The sequence below is a fragment of the Cricetulus griseus genome, chromosome 3 (assembly GCF_003668045.3).
Source record: "Cricetulus griseus strain 17A/GY chromosome 3, alternate assembly CriGri-PICRH-1.0, whole genome shotgun sequence".
NCBI classification, from domain to species: domain Eukaryota; kingdom Metazoa; phylum Chordata; class Mammalia; order Rodentia; family Cricetidae; genus Cricetulus; species Cricetulus griseus.
Genome location: NC_048596.1, coordinates 180,910,576 through 180,926,854, shown reverse-complemented (window position 1 = coordinate 180,926,854; position 16,279 = coordinate 180,910,576). Strand labels below are relative to the sequence as shown.

General features: G+C 44.5%; 1 protein-coding gene across 1 annotated transcript; it reads right to left on the bottom strand.

Annotated features, from left to right (window-relative positions):
* Nucleotides 1–311: 311 nt before the first annotated feature.
* On the bottom strand, nt 312–8,141 carry LOC100759838 (acylcarnitine hydrolase). Its single transcript, XM_027405758.2, has 12 exons — nt 8,050–8,141; nt 6,251–6,455; nt 4,867–5,008; nt 4,142–4,275; nt 3,806–4,064; nt 3,276–3,374; nt 2,903–3,043; nt 2,693–2,773; nt 2,312–2,456; nt 1,668–1,805; nt 1,106–1,178; nt 312–670 (listed from the first exon to the last, which is right to left on the bottom strand). Exons 1-12 carry the CDS (start codon nt 8,120–8,122, stop codon nt 484–486), a joined length of 1,677 nt encoding a protein of 558 aa, XP_027261559.1. The 5' UTR covers nt 8,123–8,141; the 3' UTR covers nt 312–483.
* Between the last annotated feature and the right edge of the window lie 8,138 nt (nt 8,142–16,279).

Sequence of the window (16,279 nt, the reverse complement as noted above, 5' to 3'; positions counted from 1 at the left end):
TTTCTTGTGGCATCTTGAATATACTAATATGCCAGGTTATTACCAACTCATAGATAATGGATAGCGACTCCATGAGTGATGGACATGGGTTTCAATATCCACCCACATCTGGTGTGTTCAAAATTGTCCAGAGTTTCTGATTCATTTGAAGAAATGTAAGATTTGGGAAAAAGGAGGAAGAGGGTTGGGAAAGATGAGGTAAAGAATAGAAGAGACGCAAGTCCACCAGGGTACAAAGGAAGGTTGTTATCAACTGGTGCTCACACAAACACACTGTCATAGGAGAATTTATTAAATATGTGAATCAAGACAGTACCCAGACAAATAGGGTACCAGTGACATTATTAAGTGTTAGATGAACAGATTTTTGAAGAGGGGTGCATTGATACATGAACAATGGAATCACCCCTGTCTTCTGAGGGTGTGGGCACCTTAGGTTGACTCCAAATCTACACAGGAAAACCCATTATTGTGCGTAACTTGCTATAGCTCTGTGTGCTTGTTCTCAACTTCCTTCAGCTCCTGGATCTTCTGAGGCAGGATCTCAGTCCAGAACTGCATCCTGTTTGCATTCAGAGCATGGCCAACAGTAGGCTGGATGTCCAGCTGCAGGTACTGTTCATCCTGGTTAAATATAGGCCAGTGGGGCAGGTCCATGCTGTTGGGATTCCTGTGAACACACCGTCACAGCAGAATGGGGTGAGGATCACTATGAGTTATGCTGTGCCCAGATCTGATCCCCTAGTTTTGGTCAATGTGGTGAGTGAAGCAGGCCAGAAGTATAAGGACACAGAAGGATGGTCTCATGATAGAGGCAAAAAAAAGAAACTCCCAGTAGCGGCACTCCATAAGAGGCAAGACCATCTATGCTGTTTTCCCTTTCTTTCTGTAGCAGGCTCACGTACACGAAACTAGAGCAGTTTGGCCACACACACCCCAGGGCACAGGCAGGTGACTATTGACTGACACTCAAATGGGACTACTGTGTGGGAGGAACCTGACCCCGAGGAATAACCTATCATGCGATAAAGGATCTATGTATTCTCATGAGGCTGCCCCAAACAGGAGGAGGACCTGGGACATTCAGAGGAGCATGTCTTCTTACCCATGTCTTGCAAAGTTGGCCCAGTACTTCATTATCCTTCTGCTTAGGAGCTCCTCTTCCTCAGTGAAGTCAACTGCAGCCATGATGAAGACAAAGGTCCAGGTCATGGTCACCTCATGCAGCTGCTACACTCTCAATGCCAGTTATAACCTAACTCTGGTGCACATTGCCCTACCTGCCTAGATCCAGGGTCTTCCATTTCCCACCCTTCCTGTACTTGCCCCAGCCTCTAATTTACTCCACCTCCTCCATGCCCAGCTTATTCTTAGTCCAGAGGCCCTTTCTTTGCTCTGGCATAGTCATTTAAGGAAACATCATGGCTTCGACTGGCCCTCTCTGACATCAGGCCTGGCACCACTATCAGGGTGGGCACAGGGACAGAAAGTACAGTCTGGACTGGGCAGGATTTGGAGTCCAATCATAGTATAACATGTTGAGCTACAAGATGGCTGCGAAAGGCTCTCCAAGAGCTTCAGTTTCCTCAGATGGACAGTGAGATCAGTCATCTCTCAGGTACTCATCTGAGTCCCCATCCTATGTGTGGAACAAAGGGAAGACTCACATTTGCTGCCCCAGTAGGAGGATCCAAAGACATAGAAAATATCATCACCATGGTCAGCCTTCACATGGGGTGGCTTGATATCTTTGAAGAAGTTGGTTGGGTGCTGGAACTCATAGAAGTAGACAGGGGCAAGAGGACCTGGAAGTGTGGACACATTGTAACATAGTAGACTTTAACCTGGACCTGTTCTGCCTTGTCTTTTGTGTAAGATACCTTGACCTAAAGTTGTATGGAATCACAATGGCTGGGAGTTTAGGGAGTGTTTACTCCAAGGCTGAAGCATGAGCCTTTGGAAAGGCCTTGGTTAAACTATGACCTTAAGTAGTCTGAGGAAGTAATAGAGCATCATTACCTCACTTTCCTCATCTGTGCCTGAAAAAGGTGCCACGCTCTTACACTAGCTATAAAGATTCACTGAAGGAAGAGCCCTCAGAGGCCTGAGACCAGAATATGAATAAAGACATAGACAGGGACCTAGACATCAGAGGGCTATCCTTAGACCCACAGCTCTGAAACATCTCAGAGAAATCAGGCTTCTTTTTTCTTTGTGACAGCACTATAGATTAGGCATATATGCATATGAAGCAAGTGTTCTACCAGTATCTAGGGTCCCAACCCAGAGGCATCCTTATAGATGTATTCACTCTGAGCACGTGCTACTTGCAAGGCAGGGATCACAAACATGAAGTCTTTCATCATCTCCTGGAACTGTACTTGGAGAGTCTCAGGGTCTTCAATGTCTCCCAAGTACTCCTCCACCAGCATGTCAGTAAAATCAGGAGACACCATCTAGTTCAGAGAGATCCAGAAAAGATGGGTGAGGAAAACTTCAGCACCAGGAAGCAGTATCCTCAGCTGAAGAGAGAGGGATCTGGGATGGGAGAAGGTAAAGGGGCCATGAACAAGCTTGAGAGTGACCCCATCCCCAAAAAGAAGTATACTCCATTATTTGCTCAAGCGGCTCTTGGCATTGGCAGATAACTAGAAGCTCTGTTTCCATTGACCCACAACATTAAGAATCTCACCAGTTGTGTCTGTGTGTTCTGTAGACCATCCTGAATGGTCTGTCTGTCCATTTTTTTTCCAGTATCGATGTTGCTCAAGTACTGAGAGGTGGATAGAAAGTTTCAAATTGATTTTGAAATAGGAAATAGTTGGGGTTATGAAGCTCTGAGCACCATCTCTCCCATCCAGTGCATTCCTCAGTTAATCAAGGAGTTGTATCTGGGACTTACCATTGGGATGTCCCAGCTATACTCATCATTGTTGATACCTATGATGCTGGGGACAGGTCGAAAATCAGCAGACACCAACAGCTCTTCAGGGTGCCTGGGAAAGAACTCCCCATCCACCACAGCAGGGATGATCTTGAAGACCTGAGGGGCATTCAAGGTGAGGGATCAAGTTTATAGTCCATATATTTTCTGATGTCAAATAATCCCATGATGTCCATACACATTTAGTTTAGTTGAACTTGTGTCCACATTGCATTAATGGCTACAAGGGCATTGAGCCATGTGCATGGGGTAATTGTCTCTGAGTAAAAGGGACTTTATGTTCCACTCCCTAATGGACCCCTTCCTAGACACTAACCCCATGCAATCAAACCTTGGTAATGGCCAGAAGCTCCTCTTCACTCTTGCCTCTCAGGCACCCCACCAGGGCCTCTGAGTCCATTTGATCACATCCAGATAGGTTGGCCACCATCTGTACAGAGCACAAGTAGGAGCCTGTCCATCCTTCCAGGCAGGGAGAGATGTTTTCCTAATAATCCTACATAGTGTGGATGCCCCACAAATTACATGGGGTAAAGTGTGTGGACTGCAGCGGGAATGCAATTGTTGCTACTTCCCCAATGTTGATAAGAAATAGACAAGGGAGCCAGTGTACCTGCTCCTCTGGTTCTGAACACAATGGAAGCTATGAGGTACAACTTTGAGGGCAGAGAAAACTCTCAGCTTAAGTAAGGTGGAGGAGTATGAATTCTGATCCTTGAAGACTTCACAAAGAGGAAGGAAGAAGGGAATTCACATTTACCTCTATGATGTTTGTTGCCTTCACAGAGCAGACAGTACCAGGAGATCTAAGAGTGAGGGCTGGTATAGGGGACTAGGGTGAGGAGAATTGAAAGAACTCACTGTGTAGACCACCTCAACAGAGTGGGAGATGAGGCCAGGCAGCATGGCCACTCCACTCTGCATAATGGCACCATGGAAGAGTCCTTTGGACATGGGGGACAAAACAAGTGAAGACACACTTGTGCCACCTGCTGACTCGCCAAAAATAGTGACCCGGTCAGGGTTGCCTCCAAAGTGGGCAATATTCTGCTGGACCCAACGTAGAGCAGCCACTTGGTCCAGGTAGCCCCAGTTGCCTCTGGCATGCTCGTCTCCAGTGCTGTGAAGTGGCAGGAACAGGAATCACCAGGTTGTCCTGTGTCTCCACCCCCAATTCCCTGCCCAGCCCTGGCTCACCTGAAGTAACCCAGGACACCCAGGCGGTACTGGATAGTGACCACTACGATGTCCTCAATAGCTGCTAGCTTTGATCCATCATACATAGAAGCCATGCCCATAGCCAGTCCACCACCATGGATCCATACCATCACCTGGTAATAAAAATAAAGAGATCACCCCTCTTACCCTGCCCAAATGCCACCTGTCATCTAGAATATTCATTGCTTTGGTTATGAAGCTGCCCACATAGACAAATTCCAACTGCCATGATCTGATGAAAAATCCAAGTTCCATTAGAAAGAAAAGTCTCTCAACTCTTAGTCTGTCTTGTATACCAAAGTCTGTCTCCAACACTCCAGGAGCCCCTCAGAGGTGAAAACAAAAGACATATGTCTTTCATGATTACATGAAAATAAAACAAGGACCCTCCAAACTTAATTGGCCAAACATATGATTCAATTTTTTAGGACTTAGATAATCCCAAAGCTCATCTCTTGGAAATCTGACTGGGTTTTCTGGGCACAAGTACTGAACTCATTAAGTTACAGATTCTAACTTATCAGTGCCTTCAGGGGTTTCTGTTCCTAAGCCCATGAGTTAAATTCCTACAGTGGGCAACAGGGCATTTTTGGACATAATATCAGGGTCTACACTGAAGGGAAGCCCAGACTGATCTTAGCTCTCCTATATTCCTTCAGAAGAAAGGTCCTTCCAAAACTAGTTGCCCAAGGCCTGACACTCACAGGCAGGTTGGAGCCCTCAGAGGCATGAGCAGGTGAGTAGATGCTGAGGTATAGGCAGTCTTCAGACACAGAAAGAAGAGGTGGGGTGCTTTTGAACAAGGTCTCGAGAAATGCATTCATTACAGTGATATTCTGTAGACACCTGTTCACAATAGTAAACAACTAATTACTCTAAGGACTAAGCAGTAGTTAAAGCCAGAACCTGGGTAGATTTACTCCTAAAAAAAAAAATACCTGCTGGCTGGGCATTGGTGGCACAAGCCTTTAATCCCAGCACTCGGGAGGTAGAGGCAGGCGGATCTCTGTGAGTTAGAGGCCAGCCTGGTCTCCAGAGGGAGTGCCAGGATAGGCTGCAAAGCTACACAGAAGAAACCCTGTCTCGAAAAACCAAAAAAAAACCTACCTGCTGGGAATATGAGATCATTTTCTAAAGTCCCTCTTGGGGCTGGAGTGATAACTCATCGGTTACAATCCCTGGCTGTTCTTCTGGAGGACCTGAGTTAGATCCCCAGCACTGACACAACAGCTCACCACAGTACCACAGTCTCAGGGGATCTGAGGACACTGAATGACAGTGCAGACATACATGCAGCAAAACACCCAAATACACAAAATAATATATTAATAAAATGAAGTCACTTCTACCCAGATAAAGGCCTCAGGCTCTGGGGAAGCTGTGATGGAGCCCAGACCTCCACATAGAGATTTGGATCCTACCTATTGGGAGGTCAGGAGACCGAGGGCCCTGGGTGTCTCCATGGCAGCCTTTGACCATGGGTTTTGACACTCTTACCATTAGGGCTGACACAGGTGAGTTGCCCCTACAGAGCTATTGCATAAATGAGTATGAATTAGTTTCCCCCAAGATAATAGGACCTCCTTCACCTAAAGTCAGAATTCCCAGTGTCCCATCTCTTCCACAGGCCTAGCTGTCAGCACATACACTTGTTCCTTGCCAAATGGCATCTGGCCTTATGGGTTGGCACAGTGACTATGGAGGGTGTGGTCCTTTGGAGACCACTGCTTCACTATTTAGGATTCTTCAGTCTATGCTTTTAAAGACAGGAGTTCTTCTGGTTGAGTGATGGAGCCCAATCTCCTCTCAGAGACGTCTCCCCTGACCCTCAAGACAAATGTACCTGTGCTCCTAACTGCAGTACTCAAGGCTAACTCCTTGTGGGTGCCAAGCACTGAACCTGGTGACTGGCACAGGTTGTTCCATTCTGAATTTCTTGGGGAAATGTGTGTGGAAATCCCCCCTACTCCATGAAAAAGGGGAACTGGATATGGGACTGTGATGTAGGAACCACTGCAGCCTGGGTCACAGCTCACAATGATAGCCCACTCCAGGGCTTGAAGTCTATTGGGACCCAGAAGAGCTTACATGGCTGGATGAGAAGTTCCATCCCTCACACCACTCCACGGTTCAGGGGGCTCAGGAGGAGCAAACCGCAGAGGTCCTACAGGTGGCCTGGCAAAGGGAATTCCCAGGAAGGTGTGGACTCCCATGTTGATGTCCTCCAAGTAGACAAGGCTGCCTTGCACCTGTCCAGTGTGTGTGTTCCTGATGGGGCTGGATGACTCCTGTCCTGTAAATAAAGAGATGACCGCTGGGTTTATTCTGCTCAATCAGACGCTTTTGTTGCTCCATCCTTTCTACCCTCTTGTCAACCTCATCAAAAGACCCTGGACTGAAAACACAGCTTTTACATATTTCCTGCCTGTTACAGTCATCATGAGGTACTGCCAGATCTAGTCCATTGACCAGACTCATTAAGGAACCATGAGACTAATTCAGCCCTATGAGCTTGCAGCACTGGGCCACATATGTGTCAATGGCACAGTGTCCTTTCCATCAACTCTATGTGAGCCAGTATAGGGAGTGTAGGAGTCACACAGAAAATTACCCCATGTAGCCTAGCTACATGCACAATGTCTCATCCTCACAGAAAAGCTCTCTATAAAGTTCATACAAAATCTGGTAAACTGTCCTTCCCACCAGAAGCTGTAAGCCATAACAGAGAAGGGGGACAGAGTTTATGACCAACAGGTAAAATCAAACATAGCTGAAGAAATTTCATTTTCTGCTTTCCTTTGTTTTGTTTTGTTTTTTATTTTCTTGACACAAGGTCTTGCTTGGTAGCCCAGACGGGTTTTGCTGTTGGAGATACTCCTGGCCCAACCTTCTGGTTGTTAAATTTGCAGTTGTGTGTGGCTACACCCAGGTCACACATCTCTTCCTGAGTAATCCTGGGCCCTATAATGTAAGACAGTGTCATTTGTGTTCCTGTGGATGAGCCAGGGCTGGGAGGTATAGAAGGGGATTGGACACAATACTTTTTCCCCTTATAGTTGCCAGTGATTCTGAACCCAGGCATTCAAACAAACATTTAGAATAATAACCATGAGTGAATCTGGCAGAACATCCTGTCTAGAAGGTTCTGGTGACCTCCCAGAACCCTAGCAACAACAGGTAAGAGTCCCGGGGTGAGATTAGTGCAGCCTCCTCAGTGGGGAAGCCTGGCTAGAGGTCGCTGAGTGCACACTAGGAGGATTTGTGGTAGGGGTATCTGGGGCTGCACACACACACTGATCACAGTGCCTTCCTGACTCAGCTCTGATAAGGACCTGGAAATTGTTGACGCGCCCTGGAAACCAAGACCCATGTGAGGCACATGGGAAGGGAACCCAGGTTTTCTCAGTTCAATTGTAGGTTGTAGGACTGGGACCTCGGCATACCTTAGTGAAAGCCAATACCTTATGCAGGGCCTTTTGAGGAGTGCCATGGCACTTCTCTATTCTGAGAGTGGCTCATTAATACTCTTCAGCAGCATGAAGTTACACTGCTATTATCCAAGTCAGTAGCAGCTACAGTTTCAACCAACAGAGAGGAAATGTTCCCTCTGTTCCTCTGTACCCTGACCTTTAGATCCAACACAACAGAGCACCCCTCATAGCTCTTCAGTATTGGGGGTCCTCTGGGGCCACAGACCCCTTGTTAGATAGAGGGACTAGCCTGTGGGCTTTTGTAGGGCTTTAGGAGATGCAAATTTCCCATACTGCCATCTCCACCGACTCCTTCCTCCCTGGTACTTTATTTTACTCCTGCAGTATCAGCCAATAACTCTTATCAAGTTTTGTCAGCTTGGACTGGGTCCCCCATTCCTCCATAGGTAGTCTTACCATGCACACAGAAGAGAAGCAGAAGCCCACAGGTCACAGAACTCAGCCATCCTGCAAGTCTATCTGATAGCATGATTACTTCTCAGTCCTGAGTCAGTGCTGCTATGAGATTGAACCCATGTTAGTGTCACAAATATATGAACCTTGCCCAGGCAGGAACTTGGAACCAAAGAGAGTAGGCACAGTGAGGGCAGTGGGGAAGGACAGGCCAAGGTCCTTGAACTCTACTGACTGAGCCAAATGGTGGAAATCAATGAGCCACAAGTGAGGCAAAGCTGCCTCCCATTGCTGTTCTTCCTTTAGTCCCCTCGGGAGGCAGAGCAGGAATTCTGAAGTCCTTTCTCCAAATCTGGAGTCATCATTTTCAGGCTTTATTAAGCAGGCACACACTTAACGAAGATATTGGGGTAAAGAGGAGCGAGCAGTAATCTATAACTGGGGAAACTCGGGGACTTTCCTGAGTAGATGCATACTCAGGATGTCACAGATGGAGAACAGAATAGACCTTGAGAATATGTGAACTGGGTGAAGTTCACATGCCCACCACCCTGAAATCACCTCCCTGCTTTCAGGACTTACAGTTTCCTGAGTCCACAAGGATTCAGGTTCCATCATCCCTTACATGGATCTTAGGGTCTGCATGTACCCTTCCCTGTTGTGCCTTGACTGTCATTGAAACACACTGCAGTTCTACCACCATAGCATCTTCACTTTGCCTCTCTATGGTAGCTACCCTGGTGGACAGCTTCTACCAAGTTCTCAGCCCCCACATGCACGGGGGCTGCTGGCTCTAATATGGAGGGCAGTCTAGGCTCTCAGGGCCTGAATTAAGGTTGGAATACAGGCCCTTGAGCAGAAGTTACAGAAGCATGGTGAACCTTGGCAAACTACATCTGAGAGTACAGAATCAGGAGCTCCCCCCTAGCCCATCCTGATTTCCCAAAGGTAGTGTCATGAGCCTCAATCTCAGAAAAATTTAGAGCCACCTAAGAACTGGCCTTGGTTCCATTTTCCAGTCTCCAGGGGTCTATGGTACCTACAAAACAACACAGAAATACTTGTTCTGTGACGATTTTCTGTCTGATATAGTGTAAACAGTGCTTGTCCTATCACCCTGCTCTTAATTAGCTGTTTCCTGTTCAGCCCACTCTGTGGTCCCAGCTCCTCTCTAGTGGAAATGCTCTCTCTACTCTCAATCCCCTGATTGAAGGAGGATCTGAGGTGTAGAGGCTGAAGGTCCTCAGCTCCTCCAAGCTCAGAGTCATAGAACCAGTTTCATTAGTTAACTGGACATCATGGTAATCTTCCAAATCCTGAGATCCTGCACCAAGCTAGAGGAGCGTCCACATGCACTCTGCTACTTACTGCCCTGTCATTCAGAGGCTCTGCGTTGATGATGGCAAAGACCATAGAAAATATTCCCTGAAGTGAGACACCACTACATACCCATTGGCTATAATCAGATTATGACCCATAACTAAATGTATTGGCAAAGAAATGGAACAACTGATAAAACTACACATACCTAGAGGAGAAGTAAAATGATTATTACATTGGTGATAGGGGAAGGCAATGACACATTTTCTCTGAAAGTTAAACACATTTGTTTTATGACTCAACAGTTCTACTTTCAGGACTTTAGCCTAAAGAAACAAGTGAATGTCATCACACCAAGTCATGTGTTTTGTTTGTTTGCTTGTATTTTGTTTTGTTTTGAGACAGGGTCTCTCTACACAGCTCTGGCTGTCTGAAAACTCACTCTGTGGACAAGGCTGGCAGATCCACCTGCCTCTACGCCCTGAGTGGTGGGATTAAAGGCATATGCCACCATGCCCAGGTAAGTTTTGTTTGAAAATGTGTATAACAGCTTGATTAAAATAGCCCAAACCAGAAGTCACTCAGATGGGCACCAACAATCAAAGGAAAATGTCATTTGTGTCTCAAAGATATCATTGTCGGTGACAGAACCTTTTATGTGATAGGGTAGACAAGACCCAGATGTTCCTGAATTATATTTCATTTCCAAACTTCAGCTCCAGAAAGCAGTCAGTTGGTTGCCAAGGAGCAGGGTTCAGGTCAATGATTAATGAAAAGAAACACAGAGAAACATTTGTTGTTTAGTCAGAAAATAAATATTCTCATACCTGAAGTGGGTATGGTTACATGCTTCATACATATACTCCAATATACTAAGCTATGGAAGTAAATGAGTGAATTTGACTGAATACTTATCATTTGATAATAAAGCTCTACAAAAATAAGATTATTGCTGAAATCTAAAAAGTCTCCTGCTAACACTCTTGATGGCGTGTCCAGTTTGCTGAAATATGCTTGCCTTAAATAGATGGAGTTCAGTTGATGAGAGGGAGAAGAGATCATATGAGCAAAGGGTGTCAAGATCATGATGAGAAAAACCACAGAGACAGCCAATCCAAGCTAGTGGGAGCTCACAGACTCTGGACTGATACCTGGAGAACCCACATGGGACTGAATTAAGCCCTCTAAATGTGGGTGATGGTTATGTGGCTTGATCTGTTGGGGGGGGGCTGGCAGTAGGACCAGGACTTATCCTGGGTGCATGAACTGGCTTCTTGGAGCCCATTACCTATGGTGAGATACCTTGCCCAACCTGATTCAGCAAGGAGGGGCTTGGCCCTGCCTCAGCTTGGTATCCTAAACTTTGGTGACTCCCCAAGAAAAGCCTCATCCCCTCTGAGGAGTAGATGGGGTAAGATGGTGAGAGGTGGGGAGGCAGGAGAAGGGTCTGGAGGGGGAACTGGGATTGGAATATAAAATGAAAACAAATTTTAATTAAATTTATAAGTAAATAAAAATGTTCAGTCACCAGCAGAAGTATCAGCCTGAGCGCAAAGGCTGGCTAGCGCCATATAGAACTTTATCTTTGTCTGCCCTCTTGTGTCCTAGGTGAGTAATGCAAAAGTTGTCACTTTGTGATGTCCTGTGGTTGGTCTTCAATGGAGTGGATGAAAAAAGAGCGACTTGTCCAAATTAACAAAATCAGAAACAAAAAGGGAGATATAACAACAGACACTGAAGAAATCCAGAGAGTCATCAGGTCATACTTTGAAAATATGTACTTCACAAACTTTAAGGAGACAGACAATTTTCTAGATAAGTACCACATACCAAAATTAAACCAAGAACAGATAAACAACTTAAATACACTTGCAACCCCTAAGGAAATAGAAACAGTTATCAATAAATAGTCTCCCAACCAAAAAAAAGCCCAGGCCCAGATGGTTTCAACACAGAATTCTACCAGATGCCCAAAGAAAATCTAATACCAATACTCCTCAAATTATTCCACACAATAGAAACAGAAGGAGCATTGCCAAACTCTTTATGAGGCTACGGTTACCCTGATACCCATACCACACAGACACAACTAAGAAAGAGAATTGAAGACCAATTTCCTTCATGAACATAGATGCAAAAATACTCAATAAAATACTGGCAAACCAAATTCAAGAACACATCAGAAAAAGCATCCACCATGACCAAGTAGGATTCATCCCAGAGATGCAGGGATGGTTCAACATATGAAAATCCATCAATGTAATCCACCATATAAACAAAATGAAAGAAAAAAACTACATGATCACCTCACTAGATGTTGAAAAAGCCTTTGACAAAATCCAACACCCCTTCATGATAAAGGTCTTGGAGAGAATAGGGATACAAGGAACATGCCTAAACATAATAAAGGCAATGTACAGTAACCCAACAGCCAAAAACAAACTGAATGGAGAGAAATTCAAAGAAATTCCACTGAAATCAGGAACAAGACAAGTACTCAAAGTTCTAGATAGAGCAATAAGACAACAAAAGGAGATCAAAGGGATACAAATTGGAAAAGAAGTTAAAATCTCACTATTTGCTGATTATATGATAATTTACATAAGTAACCCCAAAATTTCTACCAGAGAACTCCTAAAAGTGATAAACACCTTTAGTAACATAGCAGGATACAAGATTAACTCAAAAAAAAAATCAGTAGCTCTCCTATATATAGATGATAAATGGGCTGAGAAGGAAATTAGAGAAATATGCCCCTTCATAATAGCCACAAATAACATAAAATATCTTGGGGTAACTCTAACCAAACAAATGAAAGACCTGTATGACAATAACTTCAAGTCTTTAAAGAAATAAATTAAAGAAGACATCAGAAAATGGAAGTCTCCCATGATCTTGGATAGGTAGAATCAACATAGTAAAAATGGCAATCCTACCAAAAGTAATCTACAGATTCAATGCAATTCCCATCAAAATCCCAGCACAATTCTTCTCAGACTTGGGAAGAACAATACTCAATTTCATATGGAAAAGCAAAAAGATCCAGTATAGCCAAAACAATCCTGTACAATAAAAGATCATCTGGGGGCACCACCATCCCTGACTTCAAGCTCTACTATAGAGCTATAATAATGAAAAGAGTTTGGTATAGGCACAAAAACAGGTGAACCAATGGAATGAAATCAAAGACACTGATATCAACCTACACACTTATGAACACCTATTTTTTTACAAAGAAGCTAAAAATATAAAATGAATAAAGAAAATCTTGTTCAACAAATGGTGCTGATATAACTAGCTATCAACATGTAGAAGAATGCAAATAGATCCATATCTATCACCATGCACAAAACTCGAGTCCAAATGGATCAAAGACCTCAATATAAATCCATCCACACTGAACCTCATAGACGAAAAAGTAGAAAATATATTTGAATGCATAGACACAGGAGACCACTTCCTAAATAGAATGCCAGTAGCACAGACTCTGAGAGTAACAATTAGTAACTTCCTGAAACTGAGAAGCTTCTGTAAAGCAAAGAACACAGTCAACAAGACAAAACAACTTCCCTACAGAATGGGAAAAGATCTTCACCAACCCCGCATCTGACAGAGAGTTGCTCTCCAAAATATACAAAGAATTCAAGAAACCAGACATCAAACTACCAAATAATCCAATTAAAAAATGGGGTACAGATCTAAACAGAACAATCCCAAGTAGCAGAAAGACACTTAAGGAAATGCTCAACATCCTTAGTCTTCAGTGAAATGCAAGCCAAAACAACTCTGAGATTCCATCTTACTCCAATTAGAAGGACTAAGATCAAAAACACTGATGACAGCTTATACTGGAGAGAAAGGGGAACACTCCTCCATTCCTGGTGGAAGTGCAAACTTATACAGCCATTTTGGAAATCAGTATGGCAATTTCTCGGAAAATTTGGGATCAACCTACCTCAAGACCCTGCAATAGCACTGTTGGGCATATACCCAAAGGAGGCATACTCACACCACAAGGACATTTGCTCAACTATGTTCATAGCAACATTATTCGTAATAAGCATATGTTGGAAACAATCTAGATGCTCCTTATCTGAAGAATAGATAAAGAAAATGTGGTACGTTTACACAGTGGAGTACTACTCAGTGGTAAGAAACAATGACATCCTAAAATTTACAGACAAATGCACAGAACTAGAAAAAACATCCTGAGTGAGGTAACTCAGACTCAGAAAGATAAATATACTATGGACTCGATCATAAGTGAATACCAGACATACAGCAAAAGATACAGCCTACAATCCACAATTCCAGAGAAGCTAGAATTCTCTTCCAGAAACAGATGGAAGCAAATGCAGAAATCTACAACTAACTATTGAGCCAATCTCCTGGAATACAATCAAAGTAAGGGAGGAGCAATAATTTGAACAAGAGTCAAGACCATGAAGGGGAAACCCAGAGAATCAGCTGACCCGAGCTAGTGAGAGATCACTGACTCTTGTCTGACAAATGGGGAACCTGCATAAGACAGAACTAGACTCCCTTAATATAGATGACAATGGTATGACTGGGACAATACATGGGGCCACTGGCAGTGGGTCCAAGATCTAACTCTATTGCACAAACTGACTTAGTGGAGCCCATTCTATACGGAGAGATACCTTGCTCAGACTAGACACAGGGGTGTGGGGGAGGAAGTGCCTCTGTCCTGCCTCAACAAAATGATGTGACAGACTTAGTAGACTTCCTAGGGGAGGCCTTACACTCTCCAAGGGGCAGATGGAAAGGGGGAGGGGGGAGTGGGAAGAGAGGAGGAAGGGGGAACTGGGATTGGAATGTAAAAAATAAATTAATAAAATGGGAAACACAAAAAAGTAAAAATAGTAATAACAATAAATATATGTTTTAGTTTTTCAAGGCAGGGTTTCTCTGTGTTGCTTTGGAGCCTATCCTGGCACTCGCTCTGGAGACCAGGCTGGCCTCGAACTCACAGAGATCTGCCTGCCTCTGCCTCCAGAGAGCTGGGATTAAAGGTGTACACCACCAACGCCCAGCAACAATAAGTATTTTTTTTAAACTTAGAAGAAGAAAGAGGAGGAGAGGGAGGAGGAGGAGGAGGAGGAGGAGGGGTTTGCAGAACTTGGGAAAACTGAAAACCCAGAAAGGCAGTTTCTCTGATGCAAGAAGCTATGGCCATCTCAGGTCTGTAGGAAGAAGGATCTTGCAGCTTGATGACAGAGATAAATATTTTAGGAAAACAAGTGAAGACAACATAATTTGGCACCTTTATATAAATACAAAGTCGAAGGGAGGGTTTTGTTTGGTTTAGAGGACAAATAAAAAACTTAGGGATGAAAATAGGGCAAGAATGAAAATTAATGACAAAGAACAATAGGGGTGTCGCAGGAGCCAGGATGTTCAGGGGAATTGTAAAAGGCAGAAGGACCCTCAATACATAGATAGGTGCTCAGGGAGAGGGGACAGCAATCTCTTCTGACGAACATGTGTGGGCCTTCTGATACCCCCTTCCTCATTTCAGAAACCCACAGTCAAACATCCTCACAGTGTAGAAGGCATCTCTGTCCATGTAACTTACTGAAGCCACCACTGATGTTTGACACTTGTTACAGCAAGAGACAACCTCATTGAAATGGTCCTGTTTGGAGACTCTCTTTATTAATGCTTCTTCAAGTGAGAATCCGATTATGATGATATGAGGAAGTTGTGCCATGCTGTGAGGTGGAGTGAAAAAGCACAGCTCCAGAAAGAGCACAAATTCATGACCATATTGCAGAGAAAAAAAAAACAAGCATAAGTGCTCACTCCTGTAAATCCTGGACATTCATAGAAGACCCTGCCAACATGATGGTCCCTGAGAAACCAAGCCTGAAAGGGACAGAGAGGCTGGGACTCAACTCTGTCCTCTAGTGGTTGTAAATGATTCTGAGCCCAGGAGTCAAGTCCAAACAGGAAACAGGATTGAGTCAGGCTGAAGTTTCTGTCTGCCAAGGCACTGGTGGCCTCCATAGCCTGACTGACAGCAGGCAAAGGAGAAAGTCTGGTAGGGAGGGGCTAAGGAATAAAGTAAGTTCTGCTTCCTCGGGGCAGATCAGATTCAAGTGGCCTAGTGGGAGGTCATCCAGGATCCACATCAGCATGCCCTGGGGTGAGAGGCATAACGAGCTGCACACATACCCTGGACATAGTGCCATGCTGGCTCTGCTACTAATAGGGCCTACAAACTACCTAACACATCCCCTTTGCCTTGGAAGCCAAGCCATTCTTTTGCCCCAACTCCAGGTCCAGTACATGGGGAACAGAACAGTAAATGCAGGTGTGGGGCTAGGAGTTTCTGTATCCCCCTGGACAAGGAACCTTGGTGGGAGTTCTTTTAATCAGTCAGTGCTGGAGAGTACATTCAGAACCAATGCCAGAGGAAATGCATTATTGCCATCATTATCCTCTGATAAGTAACAGCTCCAACCACTTCCACAGCCACTGCCAGAGAATGAAAATGTCCTCACCCACCCAGAGGTTTCTAACCTCCAAGTTCAGCACTCCTCATAGCTCCTTATGCTTGACTAGATCCTGTGTTGGATATCCTCAGAAATATCTGACCCTCCTAATGCTACAAGAGACCCTGGGTCCCTAAATGCTTTTGGCAGTTCACTGGGTGGGTACACTACTCCCAGTCATTAGCCCTTCACTAGCTTCTCTCAATGGTGCACCCTCACTCTCAGTCTCGGCCTCTGACTCTACGTAATTGTGTAATTCTTATTCAAGTCCCTGTCCTCTGCAAGGGTCTTCTGCACTGGGAAGAAGAGAATCAAGGGCCCACACACCATAGCATTTAAACAGCCAGAAAGTCTGTCTAGCCACAATTAATTCAGTGTCTTGGTTTTTGTCTGTGCTG

Bases quoted from the DNA above. Each gene is read 5' to 3' on its own strand.
- LOC100759838 (XM_027405758.2), bottom strand. From the start codon at position 8,122: ATGCTATCAGATAGACTTGCAGGATGGCTGAGTTCTGTGACCTGTGGG. The intron at 6,456-8,049 runs GTAAGACTACCT...CTTTATTTACAG, and splicing joins GCTTCTCTTCTGTGTGCATG to GACAGGAGTCATCCAGCCCC. The intron at 5,009-6,250 runs GTAAGCTCTTCT...TATTGTGAACAG, and splicing joins GGAACTTCTCATCCAGCCAT to GTGTCTACAGAATATCACTG.